General features: G+C 40.9%; 1 protein-coding gene across 9 annotated transcripts in view; it reads left to right on the top strand.

Annotated features, from left to right (window-relative positions):
- Positions 1 to 17499, top strand: part of CCSER2 (coiled-coil serine rich protein 2) — a 139820-nt gene that overhangs the window by 61242 nt on the left and 61079 nt on the right. For all 9 annotated transcript variants that reach the window (XM_045024046.1, XM_045024049.1, XM_045024043.1 and 6 more), the window contains exons 4-6: positions 109 to 199; positions 8682 to 8841; positions 9569 to 9764. In XM_045024046.1, the coding sequence (XP_044879981.1) occupies positions 109 to 199; positions 8682 to 8841; positions 9569 to 9764 (447 nt within the window). The remainder of the gene's footprint in view (positions 1 to 108; positions 200 to 8681; positions 8842 to 9568; positions 9765 to 17499) is intronic.

Below are 17499 nucleotides of genomic sequence, written 5' to 3'. Positions count from 1 at the left end.
AAAATAAAAATATGCCACTTTATGGCAGGGCAGTAAAGTAACTATCATGTAAGTGAGAACATTGTTTATGTACACAGTTCTTTCCCCTCATTCATCTTTTTCTTGTAGGATATCTTGAATAACCTTGATTCGTGTGATCTCGAAGATGATGATCTCATGCTTGATGTGGACCTACCTGAGGACACATCTTGTGACAATGGTTAGTGAAGTACTTAAGCCTGGTTGAATGTGGTCTAACAACCTAACCTAATACTCCAGATGCACAACTCAACCCAGTGTTATGTATCTGTTATGGAAATGTGCAGAGCAGAAGTTGGTCCAATAAAAGATATTACATCACTCACCTTGTCCTATTATGGAAGTGTCAGTCATTCTTCCAGGTAAGGTTGAGAAGAGTTTTGTACTTGAAGCAGGGTTTTAACTATTTTGCTATGTATAAAGAATTATATCTTCTCCCAAACTGTGGCACTTACAGAATGAATTTTGTGGGAATTTACAAACAAATTAGTTATTTTGAGATAATTTTTTTTTTTAAAATAGCTCCTTTGAGAAAATTAACATCTGGTGCCAGACCATTTTTTGTCCTAATTTTCTTAACAGAATAACAGTGAATTCAAACTTTTAATTTAGTTTAAAAAAAACTCACTGGAATCTCATGTGTTGGCTACATTTGAAGAATTTTAGGGTCAGGGATCAGTTTTTGCCATTTTTCTTTACAATTGAAAGATTCTCCTGACAAATAACATTCTCTGCAGAGAATTCCACAAAGAACTGCCATCTTAAACATAGTTTCCATATTCTGTTTTGAATGAGACTCAGGTCACAGGAATCCTAAGTTAAGATGCCATCTCTTGAAACACTACTTTCTATTGTTCCTATTGGGAGTGAAGCCAAACTTCCCTCAGGAAAGATGGTAGCCCCTATGTTGCCAAGAGTAGTGGGGGGATGGTGGTGGAGATAATACAATTCTAGTTGTTTTCTAGTTTTCAGGAATGGGTTTTACTTCATTTTCTAATCTTTGTTAGGTCAGGAGACCCCACCACTCTTCTCCACTCTCCTCCATATTATTCCATCTCCATTCCAACTCCTTCTGGCTGGACAAACTTCCCAAATTTCTAATCCTATTGAAGAAACAAACAAACATTAAAATGTGATATCCAGGCACATGTATATATTAAGAAGTTCTTGCCTGCAGAACATGACCTGTGCAATGGTGTTAAAGTCCAGATGGTACCCAGGCAACCTAACACAATGCAAAGAACCCTGGACCAACAGGCACATATAACACACACATTTAAACTTGACATTGCCTGTGCAGCCAGCTGCTTACAAGGGTAAGAGAAATATTTGCAGGTGCAGAGTAAGATAAAGCATTCTTCCACCCAGCACTGCTCTTTATGGCAGATTGCTACCTGTAATTGCTTTATATAAACAAAGCTTTTAAAGATCTCACTAGATAGTCATCTTTAACTTGACCAGCTTAGTATGTTCTAATACAGTTTGTCTTGATTAAAGTTTTAGAATGTATTGATTGAGTTAGAGAAGGCGATGTAACATTGCACCCTTAAATTCTAGTGTAGACGAAGACTTTGGGGTGTTAGAATTGACCAAAACCAGCCCTTTTAATAACAGAGGGCTGACATTGGACTCATAGACTTTAAGGTCAGAAGGGACCATTATGATCATCTAGTCTGACTTCCTGCACAATGCAGGCCACAGAATCTCACTCACCCACTCCTGTAACAAACCCCTAACCTATGTCATAGTTATTGAAGTCCTCAAATTGTGGTTTGAATACCTCAAGCTGCAGAGAATCCTCCAGCAAGTGACCCATGTCCCATGCTGCAGAGGAAAACCTCTAGGGCCTGGACAGCAGATGCCAGGGCATTATGGAGGTGTGTATCTTGCCCTCTCAGCTCTATCCCACAATTCAGCTTTAATTGGGATGGCCACTACCACTTAAAATAATTTTAAAAATAAATAAATACAGTAACTCCTCACTTAAAGTCGTCCTGGTTAATGTTGTTTCGTTGTTATGTTGCTGATCTATTAGAGAACATGCTCATTTAAAGTCGCGCAATCCTCCCTTATAACGTTGTTTGGCAGGCAACTGCTTTGTCCACTGCTTGCAGAAAGAGCAGCCCGTTGCAGCTAGCTGGTGGGGGGGTTGGAACCAGGGTGGACCGGCAGCATCCCATCAGCTCCCTGCTCCCCTAAGTTCCCTGTGCAGCAGCCACCCAGCAGGCTATAAACTGCCAGCAGTTCAGCTATCTCCCCCACCACTTCCCTGTGCTGCTCCTGCCCTCTGCCTTGCGGCTGCTCCTGGGAGCCTCCTGCTTGCTGTACAGGGGCGAGGGAAAGGGGGGCTAATGTCAGGGTGTCCCCCTCCCCGCTACTCCTGCCCCTCGCTTACCCCATCTCTATAGAGCGGGGGTGGGGACGAACATGACAGGTCTCAGGATGGAGGGAGTTTGCTGGCAGCAGCTGCTGTCTCAACTTGCTGATCTACTTAAGGTAGTGTACTTAGAGTGGGGTCAGCGTAATTAAAGGGGCAATGCGCCCCCCCCCACACACACAGTGTGTGTCTGTCTCTGTCTGCCTTGCTGTCTCTCCTCCCTCCATTTGTGCTGCCTTGTAGAGTGTGAGGCTACATTAACAACAAAGTGTTAACCCTTGAAGACTCAGCCGAGTGCTAGTTCATCATTTAGCCGTAAGACATTCCCTGGGAAATATCCCACCCTCTTCCACCCTCTGATTTCACCACCTCAACCAAGCTTCACAATCATCATTGCTATGTACAGTGTTAAATTGTTTGTTTAAAACTTATACTCTGTGTGTGTGTGTGTGTGTGTATGTATGTATGTATGTATGTATGTATGTATAATATCTTGTCTGGTGAAAAAAATTTCCCTGGAACCTCCCCTCCCTCCCCCCCTTACATTAATTCTTATGGGGAAATTGGATTTGCTTAACATCGTTTCGCTTAAAGTTGCATTTTTCAGTAACATAACTACAACGTTAAGTGAGACGTTACTGTAGAAACGTTGGCTAGACATGACTGCAGTGGCCTGTCATGTGAAAGTAAACATTCAGTAAGACAAGGACTTCTGCAGAGCTCTGCTTCTTTGACTGTGCTCCTCAGCTCAGTGAAGGAGAAGCTTCTGCCTCACTGAGTGCATACCTTACTGCAGCTGAAAACGTTATGCTTGAGATGAAAAGTTGTTTTTGAATGTACATATCAGTGTTTAGCTGTGCAGTGAATATACACATCCCCAGCAAGTTAACCACAAATGCATGCAACTGACAGATCACTTTTAAAAAAATGACTGACTGTACAAAGAACAATTTTCATAGCATCATAACCATCACATCCAGTTTCAAAGAACAGTAAAATGAAAGATGCTTATCAGTGAGAATTATTGCCCTGCCAAATTTCAACTTGTAACCCCAGATTTTTGTGCTAGAATTGCTACCCCCCAAAAAGGCTGAATTTTTGTCATGAGGGGAAAAGTGTATTCTTCAAGTGCTATGTCAGTCTGTAACCAATGGTAGAGTGGACTGTTTTGCTTTTTACCCGGGGGCTCCCCTGCCTCTACCACCCCGGCCCTTTAAATAGCCCCCAGAGCCCTGGGGTAGTGGGGGCGAGGCTCCGGAGGCTATTTAAAGGGCCCAGGTCAGTAGAGGCAGCGGGGGCCCCAGGCCCTTTAAATAGCTCCCGGAACCCTGCTGCTGCTACCCCAGGGCTCCAGCAGCAGAGCTCTGGTGGCAATTTAAAGGGCCCGCGGCTCCTGCCTCTGCTGGGAGCCCCAGTCCCTTAAAATTGCCACTTGGGGAAGCCGGGCCGCCCCGGTACGGCGTACCGGCTCTTGCCGTGGTACGGCGTACTGGCATACCGGCTTACTTTCACCTCTGCCCTCAGACTACTGTGACAAATTGTCTGAGGCTCTTAAGGCACATGACAGTATGAACATGTGTCATTCCTCATGATAGGTTGCACCTCTTACAAGCATGGCTCTTTGTCACTCTATTGCCCTCAAATTCATCACCTCGACAAGCCAGTGCAAATCCCAGACAGGATGATGATGTCTCTGAACTGGTGGATGAGCCAAGACAACTTGTGCAGTGAAGTCTTTCTTTCTTCCCCTCCCTCCCATGATTCTGGTAACAGTTGCTTGAGCTATGGGGTGGAGAGTGCATCTCAGCAACCTTTGAGCTCAAAGTTTGTGGACTACATGTGAGGCCAGATTGCACATGAATGTCCTAGGATTATGTGCGGTTTTCCGGGTGCTCTAGCACTTCCCCCTTGCATTCAGGGCAAGACTGTCCATGTGGTTACCAATAACTGCTTCAGTTTTTATGTGAACAAACAAGGAAGAGTCAGATCAGACTGCAAAGAGTTAGTCAAGCTATGGAACTTTGTCCCTCTCAAAGCGTATCACCTGCTCGGGGTCCAAAACACCATGGCAGATTGTCTGAGCAGATCATTCAGTTTGGACCGTGTATGGTCCCTCAGCATGAACATTTTAGCCTGGTTGTTTCACATAGGGGGCTTTCTGTCCGTGGGCTTGTTTGTGACTTGTCAGAATAGGAGGTGTTCCTGTTTATGCTCTAGGCTGGATTGCAGCCTGGGATGAATATCAGATACCTTCCTCTTTCCTTGGAGCAAAGTGCTCCTGTATGTATACCTGCCAGGGTCTTCCTGAAGCTCAAGGAAGATCATGGCTGAATGATCCATCTTGGCCAGGCTTGGGCTATAAGGATGTGGTATTCAGATGTCTGCAAATTAACACCTCAAGAACTCCTGCTGTGACCACTCCTGCTGTCACATGACCATGTGGTGGACTTCCTGGTATGGCTCCTCCATAGTTGAATACAGAGGAGGCTCAACTGCAGTCTGGAATGTGCTCTTTAATAGCAGGGAACCATCCATGAGAGCTACTTACCTGAGTAAGTAGAAATATTTTTTTCATCTGGCCAGCCTCCCTGGTATGTCCCCTACTCAGACAAAAATTCAAATGATCCTGGATTATCTTCTGAACCTATAGGAGTCAGGGTTAGTTCTTAGGTGCATCTTGTTGTCTGTACCTATGGACCCTCCCTTTGAGTTTGTTTTACATCTGTCAGTGAAGGTAGCTTTCCTGGAGGCCGTCCCCTTTGCTGAGAGGATAGGTGAGCTGAATACATTGGTCACTGAGCCATCGTACACTGTTTTCTACAAGGACAAGGTGCAGCTGAGACCACATACCCCAAGTTCCTTGAGAAAATTATTTCTGACTTTCACTTGAATCAGTCTGTGTGCTAGTGTTCTTCCAGAACCAAATTCATATATGGATAAGTGAAGGCTCCATACCCTATACGTTCTTTGAGCTTTTTACTTGGATAGGACAAAGTCCTTTTGAATTTCATCCAAGTTCTTTGTCTCATATGCAGAACATTTGAGGGATCATCCAGTCACCACCCAAAGGCTCTTGAAATGGATCACAGACTGTTACACTCTGTAACACTGTCAGAGGTGCAACACTTTCTGACCAATTCATGGTGCACTCAGCCAGAGCTCAGTCAATCTCAGCAGTATTTATGCGTTTTCATTAGACATTATGCACTGTCTGCATAATTAAGAGGATTCAAATGTAGGAAGGTGGTCTGTAGCCTCTCTTCTGATGAGACTCTGAGCCTCACAAACTACAGTAACAGCTTGGGAGTCACCTACAGTGTAATGGACATAAGCAAGCACTTGAAGAAAAATGGTTACATACCTTTCTGTAACTGTTCTTCTTTAAGATAGGGAGTATCTATCCCTATCCATTATGGGTCCATTATGTGACCCACTCTCCTTCCCAAGCGCATTGGAGTCTACTAGAGTATTCCAATGTGAAGGAACTAAGGGATGAGAGGGACAACTCTGCCCTTTATACCTTCACTTTGCAGCATGAGGAACTTGGCGATTGGAGGGGCCATATCTACAGGTATCGCTAGGGAAAACTCACTGGCACTAGTGAACAAAATGAATGCATACATACAATGAAATGGACATATGCAACGTATCTCTAAGAACAACAGTTATAGAAAGCTAATAACCATTTTTTTAATTGTGACACCTGTATTGAAAAAGGACAAAAAACTGTTCCCCAATGGGAGTGGTCTTCCACTAATAGTGGCTGGGAATTTTATTGGAAAACTGATGGGAATCCCTTAATAGAATATCATTTGGTACTAAAAATATTTTGTTTATAAAGCTCTTAAAACACAAATGCAAAAATTGAATTTCAAATACAGAGAGCAGAATGGTGCTGATGAGGAGAAATTGGAAACACCATTGCATATGTGATAACTGAATAAGCAAAATTCATATTTTGAAAAGGTTCATACTCGTTCATACCCCCAACTATTTTGTGCAGTTAGGGTTGCCAGGCGTCCAGTTTTCGCCCAGGCAAACGCCCAGGCAAAAAGTGACCCTGGCGGCTCCCGTCAGCACTGCTTACCAGGTTGCTAAAAGTCCGGTCGGCAGCGCTTCAGGGCTAAGGCAGGCTCCCTACCTAGCTCCGCGTGGCTCCCGGAAGTGGCCAGTATGCCCAACTCCTAGGTGCAGGGGAAGCCATGGGAGCTCTGCACGCTGCATCTGCCCAAGTACCGTCTCTGCATCTCCCATTGGCTGGGAACTGGGGACAATGAGAGCTGCAGGGGCCACACCTGTGGGAGCGTGCAGAGCCCCTGTGGCTGCCCCTGCACCTAGGAGCCGGACATGCTGCCCACTTCTGGGAGCTTCCTGAGGTAGCGCCGCCTGGCCAGAGCCTGCACCCCAACCCCCTGCCCCAGTCCCAAGCCCCCTCCTGCACCCAAATTCCCTCCTGGAGCCTGCCCCCTGTGCCCCCTCATGCACCCCAAACCCCTCATCCCTGGCCTCCCCCTGGAGCCCTCACCACCTCCCGCACCCCAACCCCCTCCCCCAGTCCTGACCCTGCACCCAAATCCCTCATTTGTGGCCTCACCCCAAAGCCCTCAGCCGTAGCTCTCACTCCCTCCTGCACCCCAATCCCCTGTCCCAGCCTAGAACCCCCTCCTGCACCCTGAGCTCCTCATTTGTGGTCCCACCCTGGAGCCTGCACCGCCAGGCGGAGCTCTCATCCCCTTCCACACCCCAACCCCCTGTTGCAGCCCAGTGAAAGGGAGTGAGGGTGGGGGAGCGTGAGTGATGGGGGGGGGATGGAATGAGCAGGGGTGGGGCCTCGGAGAAGGGGTGGGGCCTCTGGGCAGGGGGCGGGGCAAGGGTGTGATTAGAAAGTCGCAATTTTGTTTGCAAAGCTGAATCATAATGAAATTACTTATAAATGTATTTGTTTATACTTTGTAATGTACTCATATAATGAGCTATAGGAGGCAGCTTTTTAAAGTAATTGTTTACTATATTTTAGTTTATGTAACCATTCACTTTTTAAAAGATTTTTTTCCTTGTATCTTGATTATTTTGATTATAAAAGCTGATAAAATTGAGCATAGGTACAATGAATTATTACAACAATATCTTAATTTGGGATTACTTTGACTAGGCAGCAAAGTGCATTTCAGGCTCAGTTTAGGATTATACATAATTTAATTGATACCAACGCCCTCAGAATACTTCATAGGCATACTGAAACTTTGCTTGTTCCATTCCGGAGTCTGGGATAGTGCTTAAATGCTATATATAGAAACAGTTCTAGCTCAACAAGTATGTACGCAGTGAGGATGGTAGTTTTAAATCACAGGGTAAAACTGGGCTTGCTTCCCAACAAAACGCAGGGTGGGAACCAAGCAGGAAGGAAGGCCTGTTTATCAATGTCTTACGTACAGCTATGTCTGAGTAGGCAGCTGAGTAACACAATGTTCTGTTGTGTAAAGTTCCTCTTCTAGAGACATGCTGACAATGTGAGGAAAACTCTTTGGGTAAGTGACAGGGAAGTCTAGCAGCAGAACAGTAGTTTATAACTTTAATTTTTTTGCTGCGTCTGACTGCAGGGATTGTAGTTGAATTTTGGCTTTGTTTCTAGTGGTTTACAAGCTGTTGCCAAGTTCAGTCTTCTCAAATTGTTTGTGGACAAAAGCTGTTTAAATCTGAAGAAGTTTAATGTTTTAAAAGATTTTTTAAAATCTTAGGGATTCTTTCTGAAGCTAAAAAAAAATTAGGCTACAGCCAGTTTGGGATATTTTTTTAAAATGAAAAATTGTTCTTCATTGCAGAACATTGTATTGGCCTCTTTCTAAAATATTGTCTTCCTATATTTTGAGTATTGTTCCTAAGTCTTAAAAGGCTAATGATAAAAAAGATTGTAAAAAGAGAGAAAAATATTTTCTGATATCAAATTGTCTTCTAAAAATGTTTTAAATCTTAAGTTTTACTTTTTGTAGATTCAGCTGCAGGTTCTGATCACTTTATGTTTATTTAAACAATATAACTTCTGAAGTTATTACAAAAAGGATTGTGGAGATGAAAAGTGAGGCATTACAGGTGGTCTCTTATGACAATCCTGATCCTTGTGTGTTCAGCTTAGCTCACTTTTACGATCAGTTTGAAGAAGTATTCATGTTTCAGATTGTACTTGTGCACCTATTAGTTATATCTGATTAACGTTTACTTTTATTTTTGTGTTAGTGAATGCCTTTAGAATATGTTATGTACATAACTTTTTTAAACATCTGTGTAGTGGACTGTGAAAATATGAATCGTTATGATAGACAAGACAGAAATACGCGACAGCAGCAGGATGGATTCTGGAAGAGGACACCGCAGCGTTGGAGTGCACAAGACCACTATCACTTGGGCCATGCAGGCCACTTTCCACATGGTAAAAATGACCTGAGCAGGTAAGGACTGTGTTGCAGCTCTTCTGAGGGAGTTGTTAGAAATTAATGTATTCTGATGTGTGGTTTCTTCTGATGAAGGAGAGGTTATAGCATTTTCAGAGAAGTGGTGTGCCCATGATTAGATTTTTTTGAGAGAAGATGACACTTATACTGGTACTGCTCTAATATTCCCTTCTTTAAACTCAGATCTTTTCTAGGGGATTATAATTTAGATGCAAATATTTTTCCCAAAACTAGTTTGTGTGTTAATATTATAAATGCACAGCCAATTTCAGCATATGCGCTCAAGGGAAAATGCTTTGCTGGTTTAATTGTTCCAGCCCATGTCACATGACCAGTACAAGTGTTTCCATTTTATTAAGAAGTAAATAGTATTGCATTTTTTGCAAGCCAGCTTGTTTAAATGTTGCTTGTATGATGGTGCAGGTGTGAACTGATCCTGGATTACAGGGAACTGAATTAGTTTGTGGGACACTTCTTGTAGATGTGTAATAACATGCAGATTTTTGTATCAAGATAACACTGGCTTTGTTTTGTGAACGTTTTTCTCCACTCGGTAATCTAAATAAGTGTAGCCTATGCCATTTAGTACTCTGCAATTTTAAAAATTGCTTACAGCATTAATAATAATACACACACTACTAAAATGGTCTCATTAAACAGAGCTCACAGATTTTAGTTCTAGATTAAGACTGCTCTTGATTTTTATCTAAAATATTTCCTTCAGGGGCTCCAGCCACTTAGAGCCTCCTATTGGTCACTTTGAAGGCTATGGAGCACCAAACATCTACCAGACTCCTAGACAGTTGGTGGGCTTACGGGAGAACACAGTGATGCTTGATGAAATGACCCTTCGGCATATGGTTCAAGACTGCACAGCTGTAAAAACTCAGTTACTAAAACTGAAAAGGTTACTGCACCAGGTTAGTGTATTATAAAGAGAAGAAAAGTGTGTCTGTTTTAGTATGCCATGGTTCTCTTTTATTATATAATGAATGATAGCAATATTTAAGATTCTGTTCTCATTAATTTATACTTAAAAAGTACACCCCTACCTCGATATAACGCTGTCCTCGGGAGCCAAAAAAATCTTACTGCGTTATAGATGAAACCGCATGATATTGAACTTGCTTTGATCTACCGGAGTGTGCAGCCCCCCCCTCCCTCCCCGGAGCACTGCTTTACCACGTTATATCGGGTTGCGTTATGTCAGGGTAGAGGTGGGTAACTTGTACCTTCCTAGTACTGTAAAAGTGTCCCAGTTAGGAGCCTTGTCTATTCGTTTCCACAAAAATAGACACAGCTATCCTGTTGGGGGGTTTTTTTATTGAGGGAAAATTTGGTAAATAAGTGATCTTCTTCTAATTTTTGTGAATTCAAACAAAGCATGGGGTTCAGTGCAGGTAAGACAGATCTCCTTAATTAATGGTGAAGTCCAAGATGGCAGCAAAGAGTAAAATCTTCCTCTTCAATTCCTTTGTCAAATGCACATCAAAGAATTCAGCTTTTTGCCCAGGGTAAAATTCTTAAGAACTCACTTGCCTGCTTGCTTTTCACCTTATTCATATGTCAGCACAATGTGCTTATCGACCGCTGGCTAATTATCAGTTCACATGCAGTGCTAAAATTTGGTCTGCTCTTTAGTACATGAAAAAAGATGAGTTGCTTAAAACTTCGTAAGAGGCTTCTTTCATGTCTACAAAGCTTGACAAATAAATGGCAGAGTTAATAAGCTAGAAGATGATTCTTCAAAAGCATGAATCTTTAGTTTCAAAGAAAAAATTTCAAAGAAAAAATTAGACAGGAAAGAGAAATTCAGGCAAACTTTGAAGGAGGACAAGTTTCCTCTTAAGATTTTTACTTTAGCACCTAGCTATATTTGCCAAGCGTTCTTAAACTCCAAAGAACTTGGGTATTTAACTTTTAAAATTCTTTAAGTTCAAATGTGCCAAAATTAGTAGAAAAGGAATTGATTTATATTTACATGTCACTAATTCAGGAGAAAACTTCAATTAGCCTAATTCATTCCTTTGTGAAAGGCAAATGGAAAGTTTGAATGTCATCAGGCGATTACTGTTTTAATAAAAATTAGTTTAAAGTGTACAGTTTTTATGGAGAATTCAGTAATAGTTATCCAGTACTACATTACAGGCTCCCTCCTACAAGAAGCCAAGCACCTCAACTCTTAGCTTTAGTAAATTTGAAATGCAGAATAACTATTGGATTGCTTATTGATTGCAACTAGGCATGGGACAGGCCCTCGCTGAAAATGCAAATGCCCATTACTAATTTATATAACTTGTGAGATGGTAACCATAATAAAGGAAGGAGAAGTTTGTGTGTGTGTGCCTGTTATGCATACATCTATTTAAATATTGATTTGTACTTAAACCCTCTTCATTAACAGGGGTGACTTTGGCAATATCACTTTTAATTCTGGACAGACTTAAGAGCATAGAAGTGAGACAGTGAGGTCAGACAGGAGCAGGTTACAGACTTCAGTAGGAGAGATGTTGTAAATTTCACCAAGATTGCGAGCCTAGGAGACAGAGAGGATGGGAGTCAATAATGGAGAAAGAAATGGAAGGCAAAAAAGAGGGACTAGGCAGAAAAATGAATGTTCTGCTTTGGAGAGGTCGGGTGGGGTGTCAGAAGCAGCTGAATATCCAAGACAATGTCTGAGGGGGATCTAGAGATGAGACTAAGCAGAGAGAGACTAGAAGATTCATTAACACAGAGATGGTAGTTGAAACAGTAGGAGAAGGTTAGGTGTGAGTAAAGGGGAGAGAGTGTGGAAGCTTAATGGACACCAACAAATGCAGGGAAGATAAGTGAATTTGGTGCAAATAATGGATCTAATGAAGCAATGGTCCACGGAGTGGGAGGACCAATAAAGCAGAGCTGGGAAAAGCTGGGAAAAGAGGGTGATCCATATCCTAAAGCAGTAGGGAGATATAGACGATGAGGATAGAGAAGCGTCCCTTACATGTATCTTGGAGTCCTTGACTGATTTCACTGAGGTCAGTGTTATTGGAGGATGGAATCCAATTTGGGGGTGGATCAAGAAGAGAATTAGAAGAGGAAGTAAAGGCAATGAGGGGTTCATAGACGCCAAGGCCAGAAGGGACCATTGTGATCATCTAGTCTGACCTGCTGGGTAGCAGGTCATAGAACTTCTAAAATATATCCTCTAGGAATTATTTTGAAAAACATCCCAGTCTTGATTTTTAAAAACATCAATGATGAAGAATCTCCCACAACCCTTAGTAAATTGTTCCAATGGTTAATTACTGTCACCATTAAAAATGTACATCTTGCTTCCAGTCTGATTTGTCTAGATTCAACTTCCACCTATTTGATCGTGTTATACTGTTCTCTGTTAGGTCAAAGAGCTCATTATTAAATATTTGTTCCCCATGTAGATACTTACATTTATAGTCAGCCCTCAGCCTTATTTGTTAAGCTAAATAGATTGAGCTCTTTGAATCTATCACCATAAGGCATGTTTTCTAATTCTTTAATCATTCTTGTGGCTTTTCTCTGAACTGTCTATAATTTATCAACATCCTTCTTGAATTGTGGGCACTAGAACTGAACACAGTATTCTAAGAGTGGTCACACCAGTGCCAAATATAGAGGTAAAACAACCTCTCTACTCCTACTTGAGATTCCACTGTTTATGCATCTCAGGATCATATTAGCTCTTTTGGCCACAGAATCACACTGGGAGCTCATGTTCAGTTAATTATCCACCATGACCTCCAAATCTTTTTCAGAGTCACTGCTTCCCAAGATAGAGGCCCCTATCCTGCAAGTATGGCTTATATTCTTTGTTCCTAGATATATACATTTACATTTAGCTGTATTAAAACATATTTATGTGAGCTCAGTTTACCCCTTGGTGTAAAAGGGACAGGTTGAATGGTAAGAGCAGATGGCAAGGTTTGGAGCCTGTCAAACAGTAGGTTGGAAAAATGGGAATTAAGGCTTTTTATCTGATCCATAACAATATGACTTTCTGCTGAGTTACTGCAGAACATATGGTATGCAAATTCACTACTAGTTAGTCGCATATAATACTTTAGCACCAGTGCCATTTTTAAATTGGGGATCGAAATCTAGATGATACTCTTGCCAAGGTGAAAATTTCAACATAGTGCAGGTTAAACTCCTTGTACCTTGAGGTAGTGTTGCATCAGCTCTAAAAATGAATTGTGTGTGTGCGTCCCCCAACTGGATGTTAAAAGTTGTGAAGAAGATGTTGTTGGTAAGATTATTTCATTTAAAGACATTTGATTGATTATTTACAAAGAACTATTTGAACTACTGTATCACACATTCACAATATTCCAGTTAGATTTTAAGATGCATTGTAAAGAAAGCTGCTGAAGACTCACATTTGTAGTTGACTGTCAGAAAATTTTAGATTTTGTTGTCCTATCTAACCTAGTTTCAGACCCAAGAGTAAACAGAAGTTTTATTTATCACATTTGCAACACATTTTTTCTATTACTTCCCTCCTCACCCTGAACTAACTCTCTAATCCTGATATACCATTGAACTGGTGTGTTAGAACAGCTATGTAAACAAAGGATTGCAGTATGTGTCATACTAGAACCCTTTGATTTACACCAACGTTGCCCACCACCTTCAACAGCTCCCTTGACTGGCTGCTGTGCCTCCCATGCCCACATTTGTCATCCTACTCCAGCTCCCATTAATTATTCAGCAAAGTTTTAGAAACAAATCTTGTGAAGAGATTAGCAGAGCTGGGAGATCTGCCAGAAACTTTTCTGAAATGTGGGAAAATATCACTTTATTAGCTTAATACTGTCACTTTTCTTAACTTACTTTTCCATTTAGTTTTAATATTTGAAAGTTTGTCTTCATTTTAGACATAGGTAAAGCTCACAGTAAACTCTCAGATGTGGCTGTGTCTACAGATCTAAGAAGTGTCAGAGTCCTCTCAAAATGGTTTCTTGGGCAAAATTTGCAAAAGTGCCCATTGGCTTTCACTCTGAATCAGGGTTCTAAATCACTTAGGTGTTTATGGAAAATTTTGCCCCTTTTAAGTGTCCTCATTATACCTTGTGAGTGGTGTGGCAATCGTTCAGGGATATATGCTTTTGAATTAAATCTCTCTAGGCTCTTCAAAGCTGTATAAAAGAATACAACGCTTTTTGTTCTCTATGGACTAAGCTGTGTGAATTGTGAACAAGGCGGTAGCTTTCATTTTTGCTATGACTCAGTTTATAGGAGATGATTTACTTAGTTGCCCCTCCCTGGCTAGGCTTGCATATTGCATAGCAGTTCAACAACAGTATATTTGACTTTAGACCTCTTTTGAAAGTTATTTCCCGTCATTCGTAGGAAGTCTACTTGATTGTAAGAGTAATAACTTCCAACGTGGCTTTTGCGTGACTACAGCTGATCACATTTAATTATCACTTTAAACCTGGGCTTGTAGGACAGGCTCCACTAATTGTTTCACATACACTGTTGTACCAAAGGGTAATCATTTGGTTATTACAAATATAAAATTAAAATACATACACATGTAAATTTGTGAAGGAGTTAAGAAAATGTGATATGCTGTCTAAAATGTTGCATTCCTTGACTTTGAAAAGCCTTTAAAATGGTTTTAATGATGCCTGGATTTTCAAGAGATTGCTAATGGGAAACAGGTAAATCTCTAAAAGCAGTGCTTCAGAATTGGCATTGGTAGGTAGGAATCAATAGTCTAAGGCTATGTCTACACTAACACTTTTGTGGGTAAAACTTTTGTTGGTCAGGGGTATGGGAAAAAAAAACCCTGACCAACATAAGTTGCACCGACAGAAGCACCCGTGTGGACAGCACTTTCCTGCCAACATAGCTACAGCTGCTCATTGGGGATGGTTTAATTATGACGATGGGAGAACTCTCTCCTGTTGGCAGAGTGGCTACATGGGATATGCTGTAAAGTCTGTAATGTAGACATAGCCTAATTGTTCTTCGGCAGTTGTGAAGTGAATTTATGGCCTCAGTTCAGTTCCTGGTTGGCACATAATCTTGTTGCAAAAAACCTGGTGCACACTTCATTGAAACACCCCAACAAAAAAGTGAAGCCATAGCATCTGCAAAACCCTTCTGGATCAATTTATTATCCTTTGGGTTGTCAAAACTTTGAAAAACTGTGTAATATATTAAGAAAGATTTATGTGAAATGTTGGTTAATATGGAATTTGCTTGTTGTGACTTTAGGGTATACAAGGATTTTAGGTAGAGTGGGGACTGTTGTCCCAGTCTTTGGGGGTAGCTAAAAGTGTTTATTTTGGGTTGTTGGTGTTGAATGCCTTTCTATTTGTTCCTATTGTTGAAATAAACAGAACTGCCACTTGCTTTCTGCTCACCTTTAGATACTAGTAACACGAACAAGTGTTAGACTTTCTTTGAGAATGTATTGTGCTTGAAAATTTCCTTACTATCATTCTATGATTTTACTTAAACCTAAACCTGATTAAGGAAGCATTGTTAGGTAAGTAATCTGAGTTCTCTGTTAGATTAGCTGGCCCCTCGCAGAATTCTGAAAAAAACCACCAAAACCAAAAACTATTCAATTCCTATGTATTAGCCCCTCCTCTCCCTCCCCCCCTTTTTTTGAGACTGGTTCTCTGAGAAAGTCATTAGAAAACAAGCAACAGAAAATACAGCATTGCTAAATAACAATGCTGGTATTTATCTGAAATGGGTTTTCTGTGGGAAAAACAGGTTGTTCAATGAGCATTACTAAAATGGCTTATTTTCATTATCTTTTGTATTTGTGGAACATGTGCAGTAGATTAGGGCTTTCCTCTCAGCCTAAATGTCCTCCTGTTTGCAGCCTAACAGGTTAATTGGCCCATCTGGCCTACGTTAACCCCTTCAGGGTGAGTGTGGGAAGCATACACCATCACACCTATGTGTATATATATTAGATCATAACAGACTAGTAGCAGCAGCTAATTTCATCTTAAATATAGTATTGTATTAATTTAATGCCTTGGTTTCTTCTCTAACAACCAATTGTGGTCTAGCCAAATACCCTTATTTTAAAACAAGTTTAAGTATTTTAATTATAAAAATAAAATTCCATAAAGAAACATTGGTGTACTCTGCTAGGGATATACCTCTGGATTCAAAACTTCCAATTTTTAAAATCCTCATTTCAACAAGAAGTTTTCAAAGTCACTTTTCTGGGATACAAGTACTAGTTTCACCCAGTGTGAGTTAGTCTGTGACCTCACAGATGCTGATTCAACAATGCGGGATAACACTGCACTGTGTAAAATGAAATTCTGACTTACCAAAAGAGTCAAGTCTTTTTCAGCTTCACTGGAAAACATACGAAGAATTCAATATAGGCCATATGGACAAAGGATGGAATTGGTAAGGGGGACTTGAGCCCATCACAGTGACAGGTCAAAGAGAGACCCACATACGGAGATGTACCGAGGCCCCTTTATTGTCTTAATTCAGCCCTATGTCTAGTCAGATGTATGCCCTTTATCCATATCATGAACCCACAAAATGTGCTTTCCTTAGGTACAACTTCTATATTTTTACTTACATGAGATCCCTTGCTGCTGTTCATTTTTTCCAATGACTTTTTGAGCTGTTTATAACACTTCCTTATTACATCTCTTGTCTTATGAAAATATTCATATTTAGTTTTTTCTGCAATCTAGGCATTCACAAGTAAGTGGTATGGCAATTTTAAAGCAGAATGATAGATCAGAGCAGAAGAAAAGTTCGGTGTTTTTTTTGGTTTGAAATGACAGCATAGTCATGATTTGTGTGTCTTTGAAAAATTTCTTCAGAGAAAAAGGAATCTTAGATAAATTATTCAATTGAGAAGTTGGGAAGACTGCAAACTAGGAGCATGCTGTTGATTTACAAGTCAGTGATAGAAGCACAAAGGTTTAGTGTTTGTGTCAATCTGCATTTCTAGTCTAGAATGTTTTGCTGTAGTTAGTGTGATATTCAAACATCTAGGAAGAACAAATTAACGGAACTCTGTTTCTCTCTGGAGGTTTTTTTTTCTGTATGTTGATTCCTCTTCACTGCACAATGAGAGCCTTGAACATTCTAAGCAATGGCATTATGAAACTGAAACTGGTCTCTACAGCTTATGCACTGAAAAATAGAATGGGGGTTGGTGAGGATCCATAGGGGAGACCAGGCATGTCCTGTGAAGCTACCATATCCTCCGCAACAGGAGAAGGAGGAAGTTCCAATGCACAACAGAAGACATTCCAATGCAGAAATGCTGTACCTTTTTTCTTTTTGTTTTCCTCCTGTTCATGAGATGCCCAAAGCTCCTTTGATGCTGCTCAATTCTGGCAAAGATAATTATTTCTGTTCTGAGTTTGGATTTTTTTAACTGACACGTTTATTTTCTAAAGGTTAATTTTATTTCAGGATTGGGGTGAATGTAGTTAAGGATTGCTGTATTTGTAATGGCTCTTTTTGTCTCTCTTGCAGACTGTGGCAACAGACTTTTCTTTCCCCACTTTAATAATAATAATAAAAAAAAAGCTAGCTTCAGCGTTTTTGAAAGGGCCTTTGTTTTCTTCTGTTCCAACATAATTGATGCCTATCCATCATCTACACCAGAGTTTCTCAAACTGGGGTCCGCAG

This window comes from Mauremys mutica, chromosome 7, assembly GCF_020497125.1.
Source record: "Mauremys mutica isolate MM-2020 ecotype Southern chromosome 7, ASM2049712v1, whole genome shotgun sequence".
NCBI classification, from domain to species: domain Eukaryota; kingdom Metazoa; phylum Chordata; order Testudines; family Geoemydidae; genus Mauremys; species Mauremys mutica.
The sequence above is the reverse complement of the archived record's forward strand: the minus strand, read 5'-3'. Positions and strand labels throughout refer to the sequence as shown.